The 21,260-nt window shown below is 47.8% G+C and overlaps 1 protein-coding gene across 3 annotated transcripts in view; it reads right to left on the bottom strand.

The window, feature by feature from the left end:
* Positions 1 to 478: 478 nt before the first annotated feature.
* Positions 479 to 21,260, bottom strand: part of DAG1 (dystroglycan 1) — a 64,174-nt gene continuing 43,392 nt past the window's right edge. For all 3 annotated transcript variants that reach the window (XM_056129038.1, XM_056129036.1, XM_056129037.1), the window contains exons 2-3: positions 18,111 to 18,510; positions 479 to 5,311 (exon numbers count right to left, since the gene is read on the bottom strand). In XM_056129038.1, the coding sequence (XP_055985013.1) occupies positions 2,954 to 5,311; positions 18,111 to 18,389 (2,637 nt within the window). In that variant the 5' untranslated portion in view covers positions 18,390 to 18,510 and the 3' untranslated portion in view covers positions 479 to 2,953. The remainder of the gene's footprint in view (positions 5,312 to 18,110; positions 18,511 to 21,260) is intronic.

The raw sequence follows: 21,260 nt of genomic DNA, 5'->3' as shown, positions 1-21,260 counted from the left end.
GGGTTCGATCCCCAGCACCATATCGGCCACCAAACTCTGCCAGAAATGATCCCTAAGCAGAGTCAGGAGTAATCCCTGATTAACACCAGGTATAGCTCCCCAACCCCTCCCCCCGCCCCCCCCCCCAAAAAAAAACCTGCAAGGCTATAGCAGCAATGGGGTTATCAGTTCCAAAAGTTAACTTTGAGGAATTGGAGCAATAGTAAAGCGAATAGGGCACTTGCCTCGCATATGGCCAAAGGTGGTTCAATTTGGGCATCCGATATGGTCCCCTGAGCCCTGCCAGGATTAATTCCTGAGTGCAAAAGGAGTAACCCCTGAGCATTGCTGGTTGTGACCCAAAAAGAAGGGAAAAAAAGGTCCCTCTGAGCGGGCCTCCCTGGGTTCCCTCTTTCTTGTCACATGAACTTCTGACCCTCCCACCCTCAATACTGAAACACAAAGGAGGGAGGGAAACAGAGGCTTGGAGGCAATGGCATTGTAATAAAGACACTGCTTTTTATTTAGTTTGATATGTTTCTATACAGAATGCAGAAAACACATCTTAAAATCATAAAGAAGGAAATAAAAACACGTCAGTGGTTGGTGAACACTTGAATGTGAGATTGGCTCTCTGTCTCAGAGTCCACAGCCATCGCCAGCCCAGCACTCAGGGGGGCAGGCTGCCTCCAAGGGCATTGTTGCTGTTGTTATTCTGTTCACTGCCCCAGCGCCTCCAGTTGCTACGGCAACAGGCCATTCTGGGCCAGCCACGTCTCTGTGGCCATGTGGCAGTGTCCGATGGTGGAGTTGCTAAGGACAACAGAGCCGTGTGGAAGGCCTTTCAGAGCCCTCACCTGGAACACTGGGAGTTGTTTAATTTCTGACCAGGTCATCAGAAATAATCTCACCAGGTCAGACCCCCTGTGCTGTAGACTTTGGGGCACTGGGAAAACTCTGGTTTGGCCCAGGGCATGGAAGAACAAGGCCCCCGTCACCAGAGCTCCACCTACAGGCTCCCCGCAACTGAGGCACTGCTCACCTGTGTACCTACCCTATTGGGGCCAGACAGGAGAAACAAGTGGGCCCTGTGGGAGCAGGTGTGAGGGGATACGCCCTCTGAGAAGGACGAGGTGGAGAACGCCTCCCTGGAGCCGCCCTCCCCTCCCGAGGCAACATACGAATCCGGCAAAAATGGTTCGATATGGCTTAGAAGAGGCTGCTTGGTGTGCAAAAGGAACCTGGGTCCACCCACCTGCCGTCTACCACGGAAGGGATACATTATTGCGAAAGGCATTCCTCCCCAAGAGGTAACCAAAATAACTCCCAGACATTAAGAAAAGTCATGCTCAAAATGGTTTCTTCCAAAGGAGGAGAATCAAAGCAGAGTGGGCACCCCTGAGTCATAGGACAGAGATGCAGATGGACAGACGGACATTCTGCTAAAATTAAAAAAAAAAAAAGGCAAAAGAAGTCCCAGTGTAATTCCAGAATTTAAGCCATTAGGAAAAGAGGGTAAAAAAAAAATCAAAATGAGTGAAGCCGTCAGTTCCATGGGATCAGCACTAAGAGCTTTGTACAAACTGCTGGAAGCATCACCATTTTTAATCTTTTTTTTTAATAAAACAATTTGAGGCTGTATAAAAACTTTAGTAAAAAATCAGCTTTGAGAGCCCACAGAATTTCACTATGAACTATTGCTGGCACTCCTCCCCAGTCCGGACCTTTCCAGCCATTCAGGCCCAAGGCCTGGGACTGGGGTGCCAGGAGGAAGTGGGGGTAGGGGGAGTGGGGGGGCCAGGGAGGGACTGTGGACTGTTGGGACAAAGTGGCCGAGGTCAAGTGAGGAAAGAGCATCACATGACATAAAAATATTGCATCTTCACCAAAATGTCCCCCACTGAGTGTTTCAAAAACCATGATTTTCCTTTAAGGAGGGGAAAAAAACACACAAAAGAAGGGGAAACAAAAGTAAGTGGATGTGGTCGAGTTCCTCGACCCCCCCAGCACCCCCCCACAAGCAGCTGGCCCACCTTGGAGCACCTAGGTTGGGGGCCACGGCCACCACTGCCTCTTGGAGTCCCCTTTCCATGGAAATAAAGACCCCTTGATGGTGAGCCGCTGACGTGCATGGGGTGAGGGTGTGGATGTCCACGGCCCGAGAGGGCCCCTCCAGCTCCCACCCCTGGCAGCAGCAGGAGAGCAAGCCCAGCACCAGGGCCGGGAGGCCCCCAGGCAAGCTCTGGGGTATCAGAGCAACCAAGTTTCGTAGTGTGAAAAAATAGGATTCCTTTGATAAAAAATACTGTCCCTTGGTCTTCTCTAAGTTTGAAACACCCTGGGAGCTTATTTTTAGCAAAGCAATTCCCCATACCCACCCCAAAATTATACATACAAGTTTAGGTAAACAGCAGATTAAATGTAAAAACTTAACTTTAACTTCTGAAAGTCCTTTGAACTTAATCTTTAGCTACTATTCTCCATGTTACGTCCTGCAGCTAGACACACGTGAATAGAAAAAACAGTACAGTTAGTGTTAAAGGCAAAACGCAGAGAGCCGGGAGGCCACCCAGCACTGCCTGCGAGTTCATTCACGGTTCCTCGCTCCCGCCGTCTACCTCTCCTCCAAACAGTGCTTTCAGAGCCAGCCATCAAAAACGCAGCGAAGAATTTTCTATGAACAAACAAAAAGCTGTTAGGCCAAAAAAAAAAAAAAAAAAGTAAAAATATTCCCCAAAGTCTCTCCAGCTGCTTTGGGGTTTCGGAGGACCAGAGAGGGCAGGCTTGTCCAGGCCCTGTGTCACTGTGTGCTAGGTCAGGTGTCGGCTCCCAGTGGGTGATGGTCTGCAGGCCACTGGTCTCCACAGACAACACTGGGTTGTCTCCAGGGCCCTGCCCTACCCCTGCCTCCACCCAGGCGCTTGTGGGTTAAGGGGGGACGTAGGGAGGGGGCGACCGGTATGGGGTCATGTTCTTAGGACGAGAGCCCTTGCCCTCCATGGGAGCAGTAAAGGGTGGGGGGGGGCTGGTAGGGTGGAGCGTTGGGGTCCTCATCCCGCAGGGGCGTGTACTCTCCCACACTGTCCTGGTTCAGGGGTGTGGTCTCGGGCACACTCTGATTGGGGTACTCAGGAGGGGGGAGGGGCGCTTTCTCCTCCTGCAGGATGAGTGGCATGCTGGAAGAGGGGGGCGGCTTGGAGTCATCCAGCTCATCTGCAAAGATGATGGGCACCCCCTTCTTGATGAAGGTGGCCTGGTCCTCGAGGGTGAGCTTGCCCTTCCGCTTCTTGCGATAGCAGATCATGGCAATGATGCCCGCGATGAGCAGGATGGCCGCCACCACCACAGCAGGGATGACTGTGTGCAGATAGACGTCGTCCTCACTGCTCTTCTCAGGATCCCTGTCTGTGACCTCTGTGGTTGGGGCCACAGAGGGAATCCTTCGGGGAGGTGCCACAGGGATGAACTGCAGGTACCGACAGCTGCCGGCTCCCACCACGGTAATGTTCATGGCCTTGAAGTCAGGCTCCAGGGCATTGGAGAAAGCGGCCCGAGGCTTGCCATCATCCTCAGCAATCCTGCGGCTGAGCCCTGTGATCTGCTCCTTGGGACAGGGCTCGAGGGGCAGGGTGTTATTGGTCCACTCCACCACGATGGAGCCCCGGGTGATATTCTGCAGTGTGATGGTGCTACAGTTGCGGTCCCCAAAGGCAAAGGCCAGCTTCTTCACCAGGGCAATCTTCTTGTGTATGTCATTCAGCACTGGGGCTGGGTCACCCGCAAATCTGGCCTTGAACCGAGCGGGAGCCTTGTCCCCTTGCGGGCGCTTGTGAACATGAATCTCGAAAGCATCCACAGCCGAGAGGCCCCCTTTGTCTGTGGCATGCATGAAATACTCGTGCTTGCCCACATGGCTGCTATCAGGCAGGCCATACATGAGCTGGCTGTTGCTGTTGAACTGTACCCAGGACTTCTCGCCCACTAGCTGCTGCTCCCGCAGCTTCAGCGTGAGCTTCAGCTTGTCAGTGGTGGTGTCCTCAAAGTCATAGAAAGTGTCGGAGGGGATCTTCACCTCAAAGTAGGTGCCGACCCAGGCATCAACCCTGTCAATGTGGTTTTTGAGCTCTGGGCGCTGGTTTGGCTCTCCTCCCCGGGACACCCCACTGGTGGTGGTGCGGATGCGAGTAGGCGGGGAGGCAGTTTCCAGTTTGGTGATGGGTGCTTTGGTGGTGACCCGGGGCCCTGGCCGAGGTGTCCGTGGTTTCTTGGTTGGCCTTCGAGTTGTGGTGGCAGAGGAGTCAGTTGAAGGGGTGGCAGGTTTGGGTGTGGACACTCGTGGCTTCTTGGTAGTAGAGGTGGGAGGTGTAACGACGGCTGTGGGCTCCACATAACCAGGAATGGTCATTGTTGGGCGGATCTGGCCAGGCACTGTGGTGCCAGCTTCTGACACTCGAGTGGGCTGGATCGGGCCTAGGGTTGGGGTCTGAATAATGGCTCCTCGAGTCCGAATGGTGACAGTGGGCTTCCCGGGAACAGGATCCCTGACTGGAGGAGCCATGGTCTCTGTTGGAGGAGCAATGGCTGGAGATGTGGGGGTGGGCACAATTCTAGACGGGGGCTCCTGGACAGCAGTAGTTGGGGGCCCAATGGCAGTGACAGGTGTGGGTGTGGCGTGGATCTGCCTCCGGATGCGTTTGGGGAGAGGCGGCTTCTTGTTAGCTATGTGCCAACCCACTACAGGGTAGCCAAGCTGGGCAGACATAGCACCCTCCCTGGCTGGGGTCTCCACGCCATGAATGTCAGGCACAGTATTCTGATTCAGGGAGCAGCCCAGCTTCCAAGAGAGCAGAGCCCCATTCTCTACCACCTTTTTTGCATTTCCTGGGCCGGCCATGAAAGCTGACATATCAAAGAGTCTGTTGTTCACAACTGGTACCAACTTCATGCTGTGAAGCTCCACTTCCGAGAAGCTCCGCATCCTGTGCAGGAGGTCAATCCTTTGCTTTGGGGTCATCTTGGTTAGGTCAGCGTCCAGAATTACCGTCAGGACTGTCACAGGCTCGTCGGCAGCACAGGCAGATGACGCCACTTCACCTGGGTCTGGTGATGCTGCGCGCATAGACTGTGGCTCGCTGTGGTCTTCAGGGTAGACCTCTATAGAGAACACACTAGAGGTCTGGGGTACGTGGCTCCCATTGGCCCCAAGCCGGGTGGCGCTCACCGAGATGTAATGAACACCCTTATCGGTGTCAAGGGGGAGGCCCTCTAGGGTGTGGCTTTGTGGGTCCCAGTGCAGCCAGGATGGCAAGGCCTCCTTCCCCGCAGCTGAAACCTAGAAGAGACACCAGCACAAGTGCTATAGTCAGTCACTGCATAACTGGAAAAGGATCACAACAGTTAATCACTGGCCTGATAGGCTTGATGTCTAATTCAGAATTCCTGCTGGGGAATCAACCCCACTCTCCCAGAACTCAGGATTACTGTCACAAAAGACTAGGACTGCCAAATGAGAGGCAAATAATTCACCTAAAGCCAAACAGTGAGAACCTACCAGTGTTGGCATTCAAATACATGTCTTAACCTAGGCATAAAGCTAGAGAATTTTGCAGATTTTTAGACCTGTGACATGCCCTACTCTGATGGACCCACTCTACCTGACTTTACAATCTCACCCCAGACTTCTCCCCTGCCTTCCATGGCGCCCCGAATTTGCTCAAGTAACACATCTGGCCTAAAGTGCTTACCTTGCTCAGACATGGAAATGAACACAGATCAGGGTGAAAGGAAGAATTTGATGGCTCTAACTCTACAGCCACCATGCTACGATCAAGTGTAGTTGAACATATCTGGATACGGTTAATCACATTTACTGCCTTAATTACCTATTTTTTCAAATCTCAAAAAAAAAAAAAAGGTGTGTTGTACAACTAAAAATTGCTATTTGAAAAAAACTAAAAATTGCTATTTGAAAAAAAAATTCTGGGGCTGGAGAGATAGCAAAGCGGTTAGGGCATTTGCCTTGCAGGCAGCAAACCCAGGTTCAATTCCCGGTATCCCCATATGGTCACCCGGTTCATATAAAATACCAGTATCGCCACTTCAAATATATATATCACCAAATACAAATATATATATATCACCACATATAAAGAAAATGGCGAGACATTTTCATTCTGCAAAGTACATGAAATTGCTTGTGGCCCAAAACCAAAACACAAAAGTCTGGGAGGAGAGGGGACTCACCAGTAGGACAGAGGGTCACAGCAAAAAAAGCAAGTTGGAACGGGGCCACAGTCTGAGAAGGGCTGGAGAGATAATACAGCAGTAGAGTGCTCACCTTGCACACAGCTGGACCTGGTCAATCCCCAGCACACCATATGGTCCCCTGAGCCCACCGGGAGTGATCCCTAAGCGATCACCAACCTCACATCCACACACCAAAAAAAGGGGGAAAAAATTTAAAAAATTGAGAAACAATGATTTAAAGTATGCTTGTTCTGGTTTTAGTTTGAGGCACACTCAGCGGTGCTCGGGACTTACTCCTGACTCTGTGCTCAGGGATCACCTCTGGTGGGGCTCAGGGGACAATATGGGATGCTAAGGATCAAACCCAGGTTGGGTGCATACAAGACAAGCACCTTACTCACAGTATTATTTCTCAGGCCCCTGATTTAATCTGTGGTAATTAATCTACAACATGTTAAAAATAACACGGAAGATAAATAACAAACGTCACTTTCATGAAACCCTAGGTTTCACAAAAGCAAATTATACTGCTCAATTTCACATTTAAGAAGCAGAAAAGCAGGGCTGGAGCAATAGCACAGCGGGTAGGGCATTTGCTTTGCATGCAGCCAACCCGGGTCCAATTCCTAGCATCTCATATGGTCCCCTGAGCACCGCCAGGGGTAATTTCTGAGTGCAGAGTCAGGAGTAACTAACGCCTGTGCATTGCCGGGTGTGACTCCCTCAAAAAAAGCAAAAAAACTTAAAAAAAATAAAAAAGCAGAAAAGCAGAACTGGTAGGTTTTTGGGGTTTTGGGGTTTTTTTTTGGGGGGGGCGGCAACCAACTGTGCTAAGATCTTACTCCAAGCTCTGTGCTCAGGGATCAGTCCTAGTGGAGCTGGGCGGGGGGGGGGGGGGGGTCCTATATGTGGTGACAGGAATAGAACCTGTGTTGGCCACGTATAAGGCACTTGTCTTCCTGTTGTACTATCACTCCAGCCCAGAACTTGTAGTTTTATTTGGTTTACTGAAGCTGATTTTTTTCTACCCTCAGCTTTACTGACTTTTGGGACAAAGCCTGTGAGAAAGAGTCAAGCTTCCCCAGCCTGCACACCACCCACCCTCTCTGCAGATTTCAGCTCCCCAGGGTTGTAGAGGGACATTCACTGGTCACTGGAAACAGGCTCTTGAAACAGACAGTCCTCTGGCTCCTGGGTGGTCACCTGAACCCAAACATTCTAAAACCCAAGCCTCTCCAAGCACTGAAGAACATCGGGTCCAAGCAGCAGTTTGTGTGGCTGATTTACTGTAGCAGAAGGGCAAAGAAAGCCAAACAAATTCAAGTTCCACAAGGAATCTAGCCAAGTCGAAGGCACGCACTGCATTCTCAAGGCCATTTGGGGGAAATTCCCTGAAATGGGAAGACTCAACATGCAGGAAGGGCTGGTCATGTCCACAGTTCCAAAGGATTCCACTAGTGGGCCCTCCCTCCCAAGGACACTCAGCTGAGGAAATGTTTGAGCAAACAACACTTATTTCACCCTGAATAAAGGAGCTCCTAGCAAACATGCTCCCGGTTTTCAAAACTTCCAGGTCAGGACCACTTCTTTTTCACTCAGAGCATACAGATGAAGTGGAATATGAAGTTCCTTCTGAGAGATTCAGGAGACACAGCTCCATGACAGGCCAGAACTCATCCTTGTAACAATAGCCCAGCCACGCCAAAGCCCCACCAGAGAACAGCAGTCCAGGCAGGCTGGAACCTGAGCTGACCTTGCAGGTCTCTTAGGCCTCTGACCAGCTGACAGTTGTGTGTGTGTTGTGTGTGTGTGTGTGGGGGGGGGGGGGGGTTGTCTGTCCTTTCATGGCTGGGTCTTATGTATGTGTGTGTTAAGAGGGTGGGGTCAGCTCACTTAGGCCTTTGACAGCTGTGTGTGTCCCATCCTTTCACAGCAGGTCTCATGTATGTGTGGGTAAGGAGGGTGGGGCCAGTGGGGTCATCCCTATATAATCACAGGGCAGACACATGCTGAGCTCAAGCAATGTGACTGGTCCAGGACATGTCCAGGCTCCACTCCCCAGACCTTCCCAGCTGGCCTCAGATGCAGCACACAGTGAGGCCTTGTTTCCCTGCTCATACCCCCAAGCAGAAGTTCAAAGAAGCAAGGATGTGGGAAGGCTTCAGGCAAGATTTGATAGGAATGGTAGCACAGCGGGTAGGGCATTTGCCTTGCATGCAGCTGACCTGGGTTCGATTCCCAGGATCCCCAAGCACCACCAGGAGTAATTCCTCAGTGCATGAGCCAGGAGTAACCCCTGTGCAATGCCAGGTGTGACCCAAAAAAGCACACACACACAAAAAAAGATTTGATAGTGGACTGAGGCTAAGACTGAGGACGCCTCTTCAATCTATAACACATGTGCTCAGTGCTGGCCAATCTGCACACGAGACCATCCTTAGTAAAACTTCTATCCTGGAGGCTGGAGTGATAGTGCAACAAATGGCTGACGAGGGTTCAATCCCTACAGCACCCCAAGTGATCCCCTGAGTACTACCAGGAATGATCCCTGAATGCAGAGCCAGAAGGAGTTAAGCCCTGAGCACTACTGGATGTGACCCCAAAAAAAGTTCAGAACTCATCCCTGTACCAACAGCCTAATAAACAAAATATAAAAAATCAAGAACTAAACAAAAATTTCTGCCCCAACAGAACTAGAACCACCCACAGCTCACCCCCTAATGGCCGTGAGGTCAGGAACGAAAAGCAAGAGAAAGGAATCAGAGCTGTGTGTGAAGTGCTCATCAGCACCAGCAAATGTTGTGTGGGGACAGGTGGGTGCAGGAAATCCCTCCAAGGGCTCAACCGTCCCTTGGCAAGTGTCGGTAGCACCTGGCAGCAATAGGATGCAAGCCTGCAGATCTTATTTTGGAAAGGAACCTTGCCTTCAGGCATGCAGTGGAACATCTGCAGAGCCAGAGACTGCAGAACTAAGACTGATTTGAGACAATCATAGGCTCTAGCTTGCAGGTCTCCCAGAAAGAGCCGGAAATGTCTCCAGTGTCATTAACCCTGAGAGCGAACACACTTCTGAGCTGGAAGGCAAATCCGGCACTGGGGAAAACAAGATCCCAAACAACTACACACTTAAGTCTTAGAAATACTGATTCATAAAGTCTATCTGAAAACACTCTTTCTTAAAGAAGAAATATTTTATGTATAAGATTCAAAACCACAAAACCTAAGTTGACCCACAGGAAGTTCTAAAACTTCCCCCCACCCAGAGAAGTCCACAATGAGGCACTGTGACCAAATGACTGAGGAATTGCCAGGAAAGGCTTTGATTGCTCCTCAATCTACAAGACCTAGTAAACGATTTCCAATTTGGTTCTGGGACACATCTCCAACTGTTTGGCTGGTTCTTCTCTTGTGCCAACAGATCATCAAATACTTGGTAAAGATACAGCATATATGTTCAACACCACACAACATAACCATTCTCTTGCCCTAAACCAGTTCCTTCTAAGAGTAATAGTACAGTGGGTAGGGAGCTTGCCATTTTATTATTTTATGTTACTTACTCATAATAAATAGCTTCATGTAAAATATTAATCCAACCATCCTATGTGTTTCCCTGAGCACCACCAGGTGTAATTTCTGAGTGCAGCGCCAGGAGTAACCCTAGAGCATCACCTGATGTGCCCCCCACAACCAAAATAAAAAGAAAAGACCAGTTTCACTCTACTCTTATGAAAATTTGGTGGAGGAGCTTCTGTTAGTCTCACATCTAAAAGCAAGTTTTCATCCACAGCATGAGCCAGCCAGTGGCTGGCACAGATGAAAGACAAAACTAAAAAATTAGGCTCTTACTAATTATTATAGGACTCTGGGTTCTCTGGATTTCTGAAACCAAGAAAACACTAAGAACTCTGAAGGTCATCTTCTACCCAGATAGGAAATGACCTGTAGAGAAGAGACTTAGAAATGGCAAACAAATAGGCCCAGAGGATAGCTCAGTGACCAAGAGCACCTGCACTGCAAGCTGAAGGGTGCAAGTTCAATCCCTGGGGCCACCACATCTGCAAAGTGCAACCACAAGTGCTTTCTGGTCATGCCACAGTCAAGCATGCTTGAACACCACAAATAAAGGTACACAATGCCCAGTGAGCATCACAACCAAAACCTGTGTGAGCAGATAGCTAAAAAGTGAGACTCTAGTACAGCAACTGAAGGAGTGACGACCCTCAGTGAGTACCAAGACTGACTGTGCCAGCACCACATCCATGCATGTGTGGGTCACCCACACACCAGAACAATAAAGGGAAAGGAAGGTGGGGGCAGAGAAAATGAAAAGGGGAAAACAAACGGTAAAGCAAGCCCTTACCTGCGGTACTATCTCTCCCTCCCCATACACCCAGGGCCTTATTAATGCAAGGCACATCCGCTACCACTGAGCCACAATCCTGATCTGTATTTTTTTCCAAATCAAGAGTTTTTTTCCTTTTGAGGCAATGGAGATCAAACTGAAGACCCCAATACATGCAAGGCATGTACTCTACCACTGAAGCATAGCCCGGGCCTTGCGAAGCCTCCATTTTCAATGTATTTGAGTTGATGTGTCTGGGCAAATGCCATTTGGAGAACCCACCCTCAGGGATGCCTTCCTTCGCCAACCCACATTTCCCGGTGTGCCATGTTCACAAGGGGCCTATTCAGGCAGGGAACACCCACTCAAAGCAGGAAGAAACCACAGTTCATCTAATGCAAGCAGGACTCCACAAAGCTCTCAAGCATCCAAAGAAATGCTCCTTTCATGAACGCCCCTCCTGGCCAAAGAGACTGCCCATTGTTCCCAATGGAACAATGAGGAGCCCCTGCCAGCAGCTGAGAGCACAGTCCCTGGAAGGCTTGCTCCCAGTCTGCCCACATCTTGGGCTGAGCGAAAGTCCACACTGTCTCTAAACAGGAGGCTCCGAGGAATAAGCAGCAAGGATAAAAAGCCATTTTCACAGGCTCCATCAAAATGACAACCAGGGGCTCTAGAGGCACCCAATCATTTCAGTGATGCAAAGATGTCTCTCACTGAGCCTCCTAACTGAGGAGGACTTAGAACGTCTGTCTGTAGGCATTGCCCGCCATCCTCGTCCAGACACTCCAGTCTGAAGAGAGGCACCAATCCCAAGGAAAACAAGGGTCAAGATTCGCAACTCACACTATAGCCAACACCAAAACGTGTAGGGCTGCCTACCAAAGGCCAAGCCAGCTTTGGGTCCCATCTCCTGACTTATAGATGAAGAGGGAAGGGCCTGTGAGAGCAAATGTCAGTCATGACATGGAATGAGCTTCACATACAGGTATCCAGTCTGATTAAAGGAGCACACACCAGACCCATGTGTCCCAAGAGCAAAGGAAAGGAGACAGTCCACAGAACAGGTCTTTCAGGAAGACTTGACAGACATGAGGCCTGGGGCCACCTGCAGCACCTTCCTGCATCACTGTGCCAATGGTGTCCATCTGGGAGTTAAGTTGGGGGTCAATAAAAGCACAATGGTTTTCAAGGCAGAGCTGAAAAATGGGTGGATAAGTGACAGTTTGGCCAAGCTGAGATGCCCAAGGGTTATGTGGACATGAAACAGTGTTAGACAGCAGATCTGTGTTTGATCCATGGCATCTCATATGGTCCCCCAAGCCCTGCCGGGAATTATGCTTAAACACAGAACCAGGAGATCTGAGTACCAGGTGTGATCCCAAAACAAACCAACAAAAAAATTAAAGTAAGGGGTCTGGGAAGAGATGAAGGGTAGCTCAGAAGGTAACAGGGATAGTTATGATCTGGAGATCACCCAAAAAGACTCCTTAGGACCTGGGTCAGAAATGATCCTCACATACATAAAAATATTGGGCAGGGGCTAGAAAGATAGTCCAGGGGTTAAGGCGCTTGCTTTGCATGCAGCAGATGCTGGTCTAATCCCTAGCACTGCCTATGGTCCCTAAGCACCACCAGGAGTGATCCCTGAACACAGAGAAAGAAGCCTTAAACATTCAGGTATGGTTTATATATACCAAGTTTATAAATGTGTGTGTGTGTGTGTGTGTGTGTATTTGTGTGCATTTAGGACAACCATTAAAAGTTCTATTCTGGGCCAGAGACATAGTATATGGATAAGGGCACTTACCTCGATGAGGTCAAGCCTGGTTTGATCCTGACACCACGTTTTGTTCCCTAAGCACTGCCAGGAGTAAGCCCTGAGCACACCCAGTGTGAACCTCCCCAAAAAAGTTACATTCCCAGAAGCTGGGAAGGAATAGTGTAGAGACTCAAGATCTTGTCTTAGTACAGTCTTGAGTTCAAATCCCCAACATATCATGTGTGCTGAAAATCAGGCACCTCTGTTGTTTGAGTCTTAAGACTCTTACTATGATCCCTCATGTCAAAAGCAATTTCTGGCTACATTGCAGGCAGATGACTGTGAGCACCACAAAAAAGGTAGTGAGGGAGATGGTTCAAAGGCCAAGAGTGCATGGCTTAAATTCCAGGGGCCTGGATCCCTAGTGATACTATTTCCTGACCACAGATGGATGGCAAGCATTGATGGCAGTAGCCTCCAGCATTGTCAGGTATGGCACAAAAACAGAAAGGGGTGAAGGGGTGCAATCCTCTGTGAGCACTGCAACTATAAGATGTGCAAGCACCTCGGCTGACCAGGAAGCATGACCATGGTGACCACTGGTGAACCACATCTAAGGGCCTCGACACTGAGTGTTAGCCTCAGTGTATACTGCTGCGAAGTATGCGAGTCACACACCTATGAACACCCCCGGCCCCTATAAGCATCACAGCCAAGTGTGTGTGCAACCCATAGTCACTGCAACAACAGCAGTGACAAAGGGAAAGGGGGTGGTGGCGGGGTTAAAAAAAAAAAAAACTTTTTAATTGGAAAGAAAAAAATGCACATTTCTAAAAAAAAAATACACGAGGAAGAGGGATGATACACATAGGGAATCAATCAAGCGACAACATATAAAAAAAAGTAAAATATGGGGGGGACTGGAGAGATGGTATAGGGATTCCAACACTCACTTTAAGCAAGCTTTAATCACTGCTGGGTATGGCAAAAAGCTTTTCCAGGGGCCAGAGCGATAGCACAGCAGGTAGGGCATTTGCCTTGCAGGCAGCAGACCCAGGTTCGATCCCTGGCATCCCACATGGTCCCCCAGCACTACCAGGAGTAATTAATGAGTGAAGAGCCAGGAGTAACCACTGGCCATTGCTGAGTGTGACCCAAAAAAAGAGAAAAAAAAATTCCAAAAAGGAATAGAAAGAGAAGAAAAAAAAAAAAAAGGAATAGAAATCTATTGTGACCCCAGGTCTAAGCTGTTATTTGTGTATGGCCCATAGACACCTCTGAATAGAAAATGATGAAGGGATTCACTGTGAATGGCAGGAGTCACAACAAATTTTTCTTTTTTTGAGGAAGGGAGGGCTTGGGGGCCACTCTTGGCCGCAGTACTCAAGAGCTATTCCTGGGGCCTGGACTGATAGTACAGCAGGTAGAAAGTTTGCCTTGCATGAGGCTACCTGGGTTTGATCCCCGGCATCCCATATGGTCCCCCGAGCACCACCAAGAGTAATTCCTGAGTGAAGAACCAGGAGTAACCCCTGAGCATTGCCAGGTGTGATCCCCCAAAAAGGGACATTTCTGATTCTGTGCTCAGGGGTGACCCCTAGCAGTGCTCAGAGAACCATATGGGTGACAGGGATCAAATCAGGATCAGCTTCATTACAAAGCAATATACTAAACCCTGGGTACTATCTCTCTAACCCTAGATTTTCTTTCTCATTTTTTTATACTGTACAATTAAATTATCATCCATTCATAAGGAAGGAAAGAAACTCATAATATAAAGACACTGCAATCTAGTTTTATGGATGGGGAAACCAAAGTTCAATGAAAGAGGCCAGGTTTTCTGATCTGATTTCCCACCTGACACAGCCCTGATGTAAGACTGTTTAGAATAGGGTCATACCTGCATCTGTGTTTGCACAGACTGACCGATCAGCTAACTAAAAGATCTGCTTTCTACAGATAAACATGCTTAGATAAAATCCGATTTTCCCAATAAAATCTCTTAATTCTCCTGGTGAATAAACCTATTAAAAAATGCCTCTCTCAGGCAGATTCCTGAGTGCAGAATCAGGAGTAACCCCCAAGCTCTGCCAGGTATGGCACTAAAACAACATAAGGTCTCTCTTGGGGCCAAAGTTATAGTACAGATGGTAGGCCACTTGCCTTACATATGGCCAAACCGGGTTCAATCCCTGTCATCCCATATATTGCCCCAGCACCACCAGGAGTGATTCCTTCCTGAGTGCAGAGCAGGAGTAACACTTGAGAACTGCCAGGTGTGCCCAAAACCAACCATATGAAATGTTTGGGGTTAAATCTGGATTAACCGCCCTATCTAACTTCCCCACCCCCAAACATACCAAAAAAGTCTCTCTTTGTTGGGGCTGAAAAGTCTCTCTGGAGTCTGAGAGAAACTGCAGCAGGTAAGTCACTCACCATACCTGGGCCCAATCCAGATTCAATCCCCATCACACCATACGGTCCCTCAAGCACTACCAGAAGTGATCCCTGAGCACAGAGCCAGGGGTGAAGTCCTGAGCTCTACTGCAAGTGACCAAAAAATTACAAAAACAAACCCCACCCATACAAGGAAGCTCTACATTGACAGGAGTCAAGAGCCTGAACAATATGTCCAGTGATGCCACCTGTCAACAGGTATCATCGATTTGCCATTCATGAATGAACTCTAAGTAATCCCATGTGAAACAGAGATGAGCTTTCCTGCCGAGTCCTAAATCTCTGAATTCCAGGCCACAAAATGGTAAGGCAAATTGGTAGCTGGGCCAGTAGTTCTGAGTTTAAGGCACTTGCCCAGCATGTGTCTGACCCTAGTTCAATCCCTAACACCGTGAGCACCAGCAGGAGTGATCTTTGAGCCATAAGGAAGTCCTGAGCACTGCCAGGTGGGACCCCACCTCCAAAAAAACAGACAAATTGATAGTTGTAAACCACTAAGTTTTCATGATTCAATTATACCAAAAGACATCTAGGACACCATAGATATGTAAATATTTCAGATAATGAGGAGATACAAAAACTACCATAACAAAGTACAAATCTTTTTAATTTGGGGGACACATTAAGTGGTGCTCAAGGATTACTCATGGCTCAAGGATCATGCCTGGAAGGCTCAGGGTACATCTGGGTATCAAACCCAGGTCAGCAGTACACAAGGTAAGCACCCTACCTGCTGTAGTACCACTCCAGCCCCACAAAATATATATCTTAAAATATTTTTGGCTCATTTTTCATGACATACTTCAAGTGGAAGAACACTGTTCCACAGAATACAGTAAACAACGGCTATGAGCCAACTCTGGTCTGCCACCTGCCTTTGTATGGCCTATGAGCTAAAAATGATTTCTGTATTTTCAAATGATTTTTTAAAAAAATATCATTTCTTGACATGCGAAATTTATGTGAAATAAACATTTCAATGTTTATAAGTACAGTTTTATTGGAAGACAGCCATGACTATTCATTCACATTTTGTCTGTGTCTACCTTCCCAACTATTTTCTGTACTTACCGACAGAGCTGTGACAGAATGGCGAGCCTTCCCATCTATATCATGAACCTTTTAAGAAACAGCACGTCGGCACACTCCATTCTGGAGTCACCCACAGCCCCCTAAGGTGGTGCATAACTTCTCTCCCTTTACTGTTGGCCTTTCTTTTTATATTTTCCAATTTTTGTCTTTGGAGAATTCTACATTCTCTTTAGAATTAGTATCCTTACTCAATTAGTCTATTTTACGTGGGGGAAAAAAAGTATGCTCACTTCTGCTCTTGGACATGGTTACAGCTTGAAGGGTATACACACCCAGTGACCACCTTGTAAATGCACTCAGAATTTAAGCGAAAGGTCAAAATCCCACAAATCTAGTCAAAGGGGTGATCCTTATCTACTTGGTCATGACACTCTTCCATTACACGGATTTCAGATCAAATCCTCTTACTCCCCAGGGTTGCATCCCCAAAAGGAGAAGAGACAAGGCTGATTTTGGTTCCTTAGTGATTACATTCATTTTTGTACACACAGATCATCAAATCAAAGGGGAGAAAAATCCTGCACTTATACTTTATACCTTAATTTATTGCAAGATCACACCCAGTGCTACTCAGGACTTACTCCTGGCTCTGCCCTCAGGAATCACTCCTGATGGGCTCTGGCAACCAACCATATGTGGTACCAGGGGTCAAATCTGGGTGAGCGGCATACAAGGCAAGCACTCTACAAACTGTACTATTGCGCTGACCACTTTAAGCCTTATTTAAAATATGGGTTTGGAGCCAGGGATGTAACTTAAGTGGGAGAGAATGAGCTTTGTATGTCTGAGGCCAGGGGTTCAGTCCCTGGCACCATATGGCCCTCTCCAACCCCAATACTTCCTAGTGGATCCTGAGTACTAAGAGCCATGGCACCTCACCCACCACCCAAAAAATAGGTTCCCGCCTGGCATACTGTCCAAGTGGTAAGAACACATTCTCAGTATGTACAAGGCACAAGAGTTCAATCTCTGGTACAACATGAACCTCCCACCCGCAAATACCACCAAGTGTAGCCTTGGTGGCCCCAAGCACTACCTCATGTGCCCTGATGAACCCTCAGTCCTGTCAGAGTGGCTCTAGTGTTCCACAAGCTTCATCGGGCCTGAACACTGTGCTGCCAGGCTCATACCATACCCAATCAAGCACTGCTGGCATCCTCCTAACCTTAAATATGACCCTACTTAAAGGAAAATAGGGTTCATAGTGATAGTACAAAAGGTTGAGTGCTTGCCTTGTACACGCGCCACATATGGTTCCCCAAGTTCCACCAGGAGCGATCCCTGAGCACAGAGTAAGTTCTGCCCACTGCAAAATTAAAAAGCTAGGATCTGCATGATACTTTTTCAGTAACAGTATTGTAAGGCAGGCTGGGGCCCTGGAGAGAATCTGGCGACACTGTATGACTGAAATGCAATCATGAATACACAGTTACAAATAAACTGTGTATCTCAAGGTGATTCAATTTAAAATAATGTTTTCATAAAAATGGAAACTAGGCCCTGAGCACTGCTGGGATAGAGCTGGGGTATATTGGAATGAGGAACATATATATTCTTCATCACTGGACCTGAACCACTGGGTCCAGTTGGCAAGTATCACCAGGAGTGGTCCCACACACCCTGAGCACTGCTTCAGAGCACCACTGCCACACCACAAAAAAAGAGAAAAGCTGGTTCAACACCTTTGAATTTTTCTAGTTCTTTGGCTTATGCCCACAAAAGGTGAACTTTTCCTACACATAAAACTTCTAAATTCAATGACCCAGATACCTAAGCACAGATGTAACAGCTTTTTAAAGGTGACGCCCTCAGAATGAGAGCAAAAATAAAAATTTAGAATGCTATTCTGAGATATATGGGGACCCTCTGTGAACATCAGTGGGTGTCCCTCTCTTAAAAGGCACTAAGCTAGAGCAGGTCTTGGAAGAATTGAACTCAAAATTGCTGGAGTTGAGAATTGGAAAAACTAGAGCTAGGCAGATGGCTCAAAAGACTGAGAGTATGCTTTGCGTGTGGGAGTCTTAGATTTGATCCCTAGTACCACATGGTCCCCTGAAAACCCCTGGGAATGATCCCTGACCACAGAGCCAGAAACAGTTCCTAAGCACTGCCAGGTATGTCCTAAACCCCCTACCCCAACCAAAAAATTTTTTTGAAAAATTGAAAGATTACTAAATCAAAACTTAAATAAGATTTCTACCTCATTTGTACTTTATATTCAAGCCTCACCTTGATGAGTTCTCCATTGGAGGCAATTAAATCTGTTGGAATGGTCACTCGAAATGAGCGTCCCACGACAGCCGTGCCATCAGGAATGCCAACCACTGTGGGCACAGCCTCATGGAGGTCTGAGAGCACCGAGTGCATGGATGCCTCAAGCTGGTTCTCCCAGTCTCTGACAGCCTCCGAAGGTTCACTGGGCCAGTGGGACTGAGCCCCGGCCACGGATAGCAGAAGGAGAAAGGTCCTCCCCCAGACGGGGAACAGCAGCAAAAGGTCCACAGACATCCTCAACCCAGGCTGGGTCTGATCAAGCTGATGGTCTCACTATGAAAGGAAGCAAGTGATGTGGTCCCACAGCAGGGTCCTCACCCTCTGCACACCTGCTCCATCCCAGAGCTTCCAGAGCCTGCAAAAGAAGGGAAAAACAAGACTTTAGCATACGCATAGTTTCAATGTCATGCAGATACCGTCTCTACATACTATGTGTTTCTACCAAAAACATCTAGCCAGAGTTGCATCCAATCTCACCCCTATACAGTGGTGAGCCACCAACTTACATTTGGCAAAGGAATGTGACAGGCTCCATCAAAAATACAATATATGGGGGCTGGATCCATAGCACAGCGGGTAGGGCGTTTGCCTTGCATGCAGCCATGACCCACACAGGTTCGCTTCCCAGCACCCCATATGGTCCACTGGGCACCGCCAGGAGCGATTCCTGAGTGCATGAGCCAGGAGTAACCCCTGAGCATCGCCAGGTGTGACCCAAAAAGCAAAAAAAAAAAAAAAAAAAAAACCAATCTATGGAGCTGGAGTGATAGCACAGTGGTTAGGGCATTTGCCTTGCACGCGGCCAACCCGGGTTAGATTCCCAGCATCCCATATGATCCCCCAACACTGCCAGGAGTAATACCTGAGTGTATGAACCAGGAGTGATCCCTGTGCATCACCGGATATAACCCAAAAAAGCAAAAAAAAAAACCCAACACAATATACATTGGGGGGTGTGTGTGTGTGAGGGGAACATATGGGGTGACAGAGATCTAAACAGGGCCTACAGAATGCAAGGCAAGCACTAACTTCTGTACCACCTCTCCAGTCCCACAGTGGACTTTTTCCCTGCCCCTCCCCACAGTGAATTTTTAAGTTTTTTATAGAAATGTAAAAATATCATATATACTTTTAAATATGGATATATTGAAATATGTTATTTAGAATATAGCAAGACATTAGACAAATAAGTATAGCAAATAAAAGTGTTAAAATTAAATCACTCTCTTAATTTGTATGTGGCATGCACGCTCTCTTCCCCTACCCCTTTTGACCCCATAAAGAAAAAAATAACTGTGTTTTTTGTATGGAGAGAGTGCAATATGGCAAATGTAATAATTAAGTCTTCTCTCTCTCCCCATTCCTTTCCCTTCCCCTTTCTTCTCTCTCCCTCTTACTCTTTTCTCTCCCAAAGGAGTACATTTTGGATTGACTTCATTTCTCTCTCTCTTTTCTCCCTCTCTCTCTCTCTGAAAGAGTGATGGGGACTTCTGACATGTCTAGATAATACTGATAATGAGATGATGTGGTATGGCTCCAGAAGAGACTGCCACCCCCTCCCCGAAAGTTCAAGAGGCTAAGGTACATGTTTTGCATGCCAGAGGCCATGGTACTTCTATCCTGGATACACGGTCCCCACCCCAGTGTTTAGGGAGCAGCCCCTAAACACTGACAGATGTAGACCCAAAGAAATATCAATAGAAAATGAAAAAACAGACTGGGGGCTGGAGAGAGAGCCCTGCCCACTCTATAGTTCCCAGAACACCACCCAGTGCAATCTCTCACACTGAGCTGGAGCAGCCCCTCAGCTCTGCCACTGTGCATCCCCACCCCATCCAAAGCAACAAGAAACAACTTCTGTATTAAGGCAATGACACATGGGGCAGAGTAGACCGTGGAACTGTTCAGAGTAAGAACTCCCAAGCCAGTTTGCAATGGAGCTGCTCAAAGACACTGGGGCATGGGGCCATCAGAAAAACAAAAGTAATTATGCTTTCCCTTCAATTATTTCACAAATTTCAGGCAGATTGGATACATAAAAGGAAAAAAAACAGCATAGTGGTAGTGGGATCAGGTAACCTTGTACACTGAAACCATAAATTATGATCAATACATTGTAAACTTATTACCTTAACTATAAATTACTTTTAAAGTAAAAAATCAGAACTTAAAACATTTTTGGGGAGTGGAGAGATAGTACAGAAGATAGTACATTTGCCTTCCATGCATTGACCCAGATTCAATCCCTGCATGCCATATTTTAAATTTTGTTACTCTTACAGTTTTAGTTGATCTTTTGGGCTGGAATGATAGCACAGCAGGTAGGGCTTTTGCCTTGCACAGCCGACCTGGCTGACCTGAGTTCAATTCCTCCACCCCTCTCGGAGAGCCCGACAAGCTACTGAGAGTATCTCGCCCGCATGGCAAAGCCTGGCAAACTACCCATGACGTATTCGATATGTCAAACACAATAACAACAAGTCTCATGATGGAGACGTTACTGGGCCCACTCGAGCAAATCGATGAACAATGGGAGGATAGTGCTAGTGCCAGTTGATCTTTTACTTTTCTAAACTGATTCTCCATCTTAAACCTTTCAACTTATTTGCAAGGTCAGAGAAATGGTAGGGAGGTTAAGGAATGTGCCTACATGTGGCTGCAACAAGGGCAAGGGTTTGAGTCCTGGCACCACCACATGGCACCACCACATGTGGTCCCTGAGCACAGTGAGGGGTGGCGACTGACCATGGAGCCAGATGCGGCGCCATGGAGCATCAGTTTATATGAAAATAGTGAGACACACCCTGTCCTACCAGGAATATAAGCTCAGTCTGCTATCTGTGGACACATGACGACATGGGTATCTATTTCATGCGCATGACTAAGTGCTCTGCATTTAGCAAGTGGGTGATGTCCAGGGCACAACTCCAACTGCGAGTGCTGGTTTTCCATGCTCTGGGAAGAAAAGACCCATTGGCAACTTGGCAAAGGCAACCAGTGTCATTCTGTTGCTAACTTCCTAAAAACAAGACTCACATCTCCCCAAGCTAGGATCTTGGCAGACTGCATTCTCATACCCATATTAGGACATTCCTCGGGAAGGTT

Source organism: Sorex fumeus, unplaced genomic scaffold, assembly GCF_029834395.1.
Source record: "Sorex fumeus unplaced genomic scaffold, SorFum_2.1 ptg000072l, whole genome shotgun sequence".
NCBI lineage: Eukaryota > Metazoa > Chordata > Mammalia > Eulipotyphla > Soricidae > Sorex > Sorex fumeus.
Note: the sequence above shows the minus strand (reverse complement) of the source record. Positions and strands in the feature narration are given on the sequence as shown.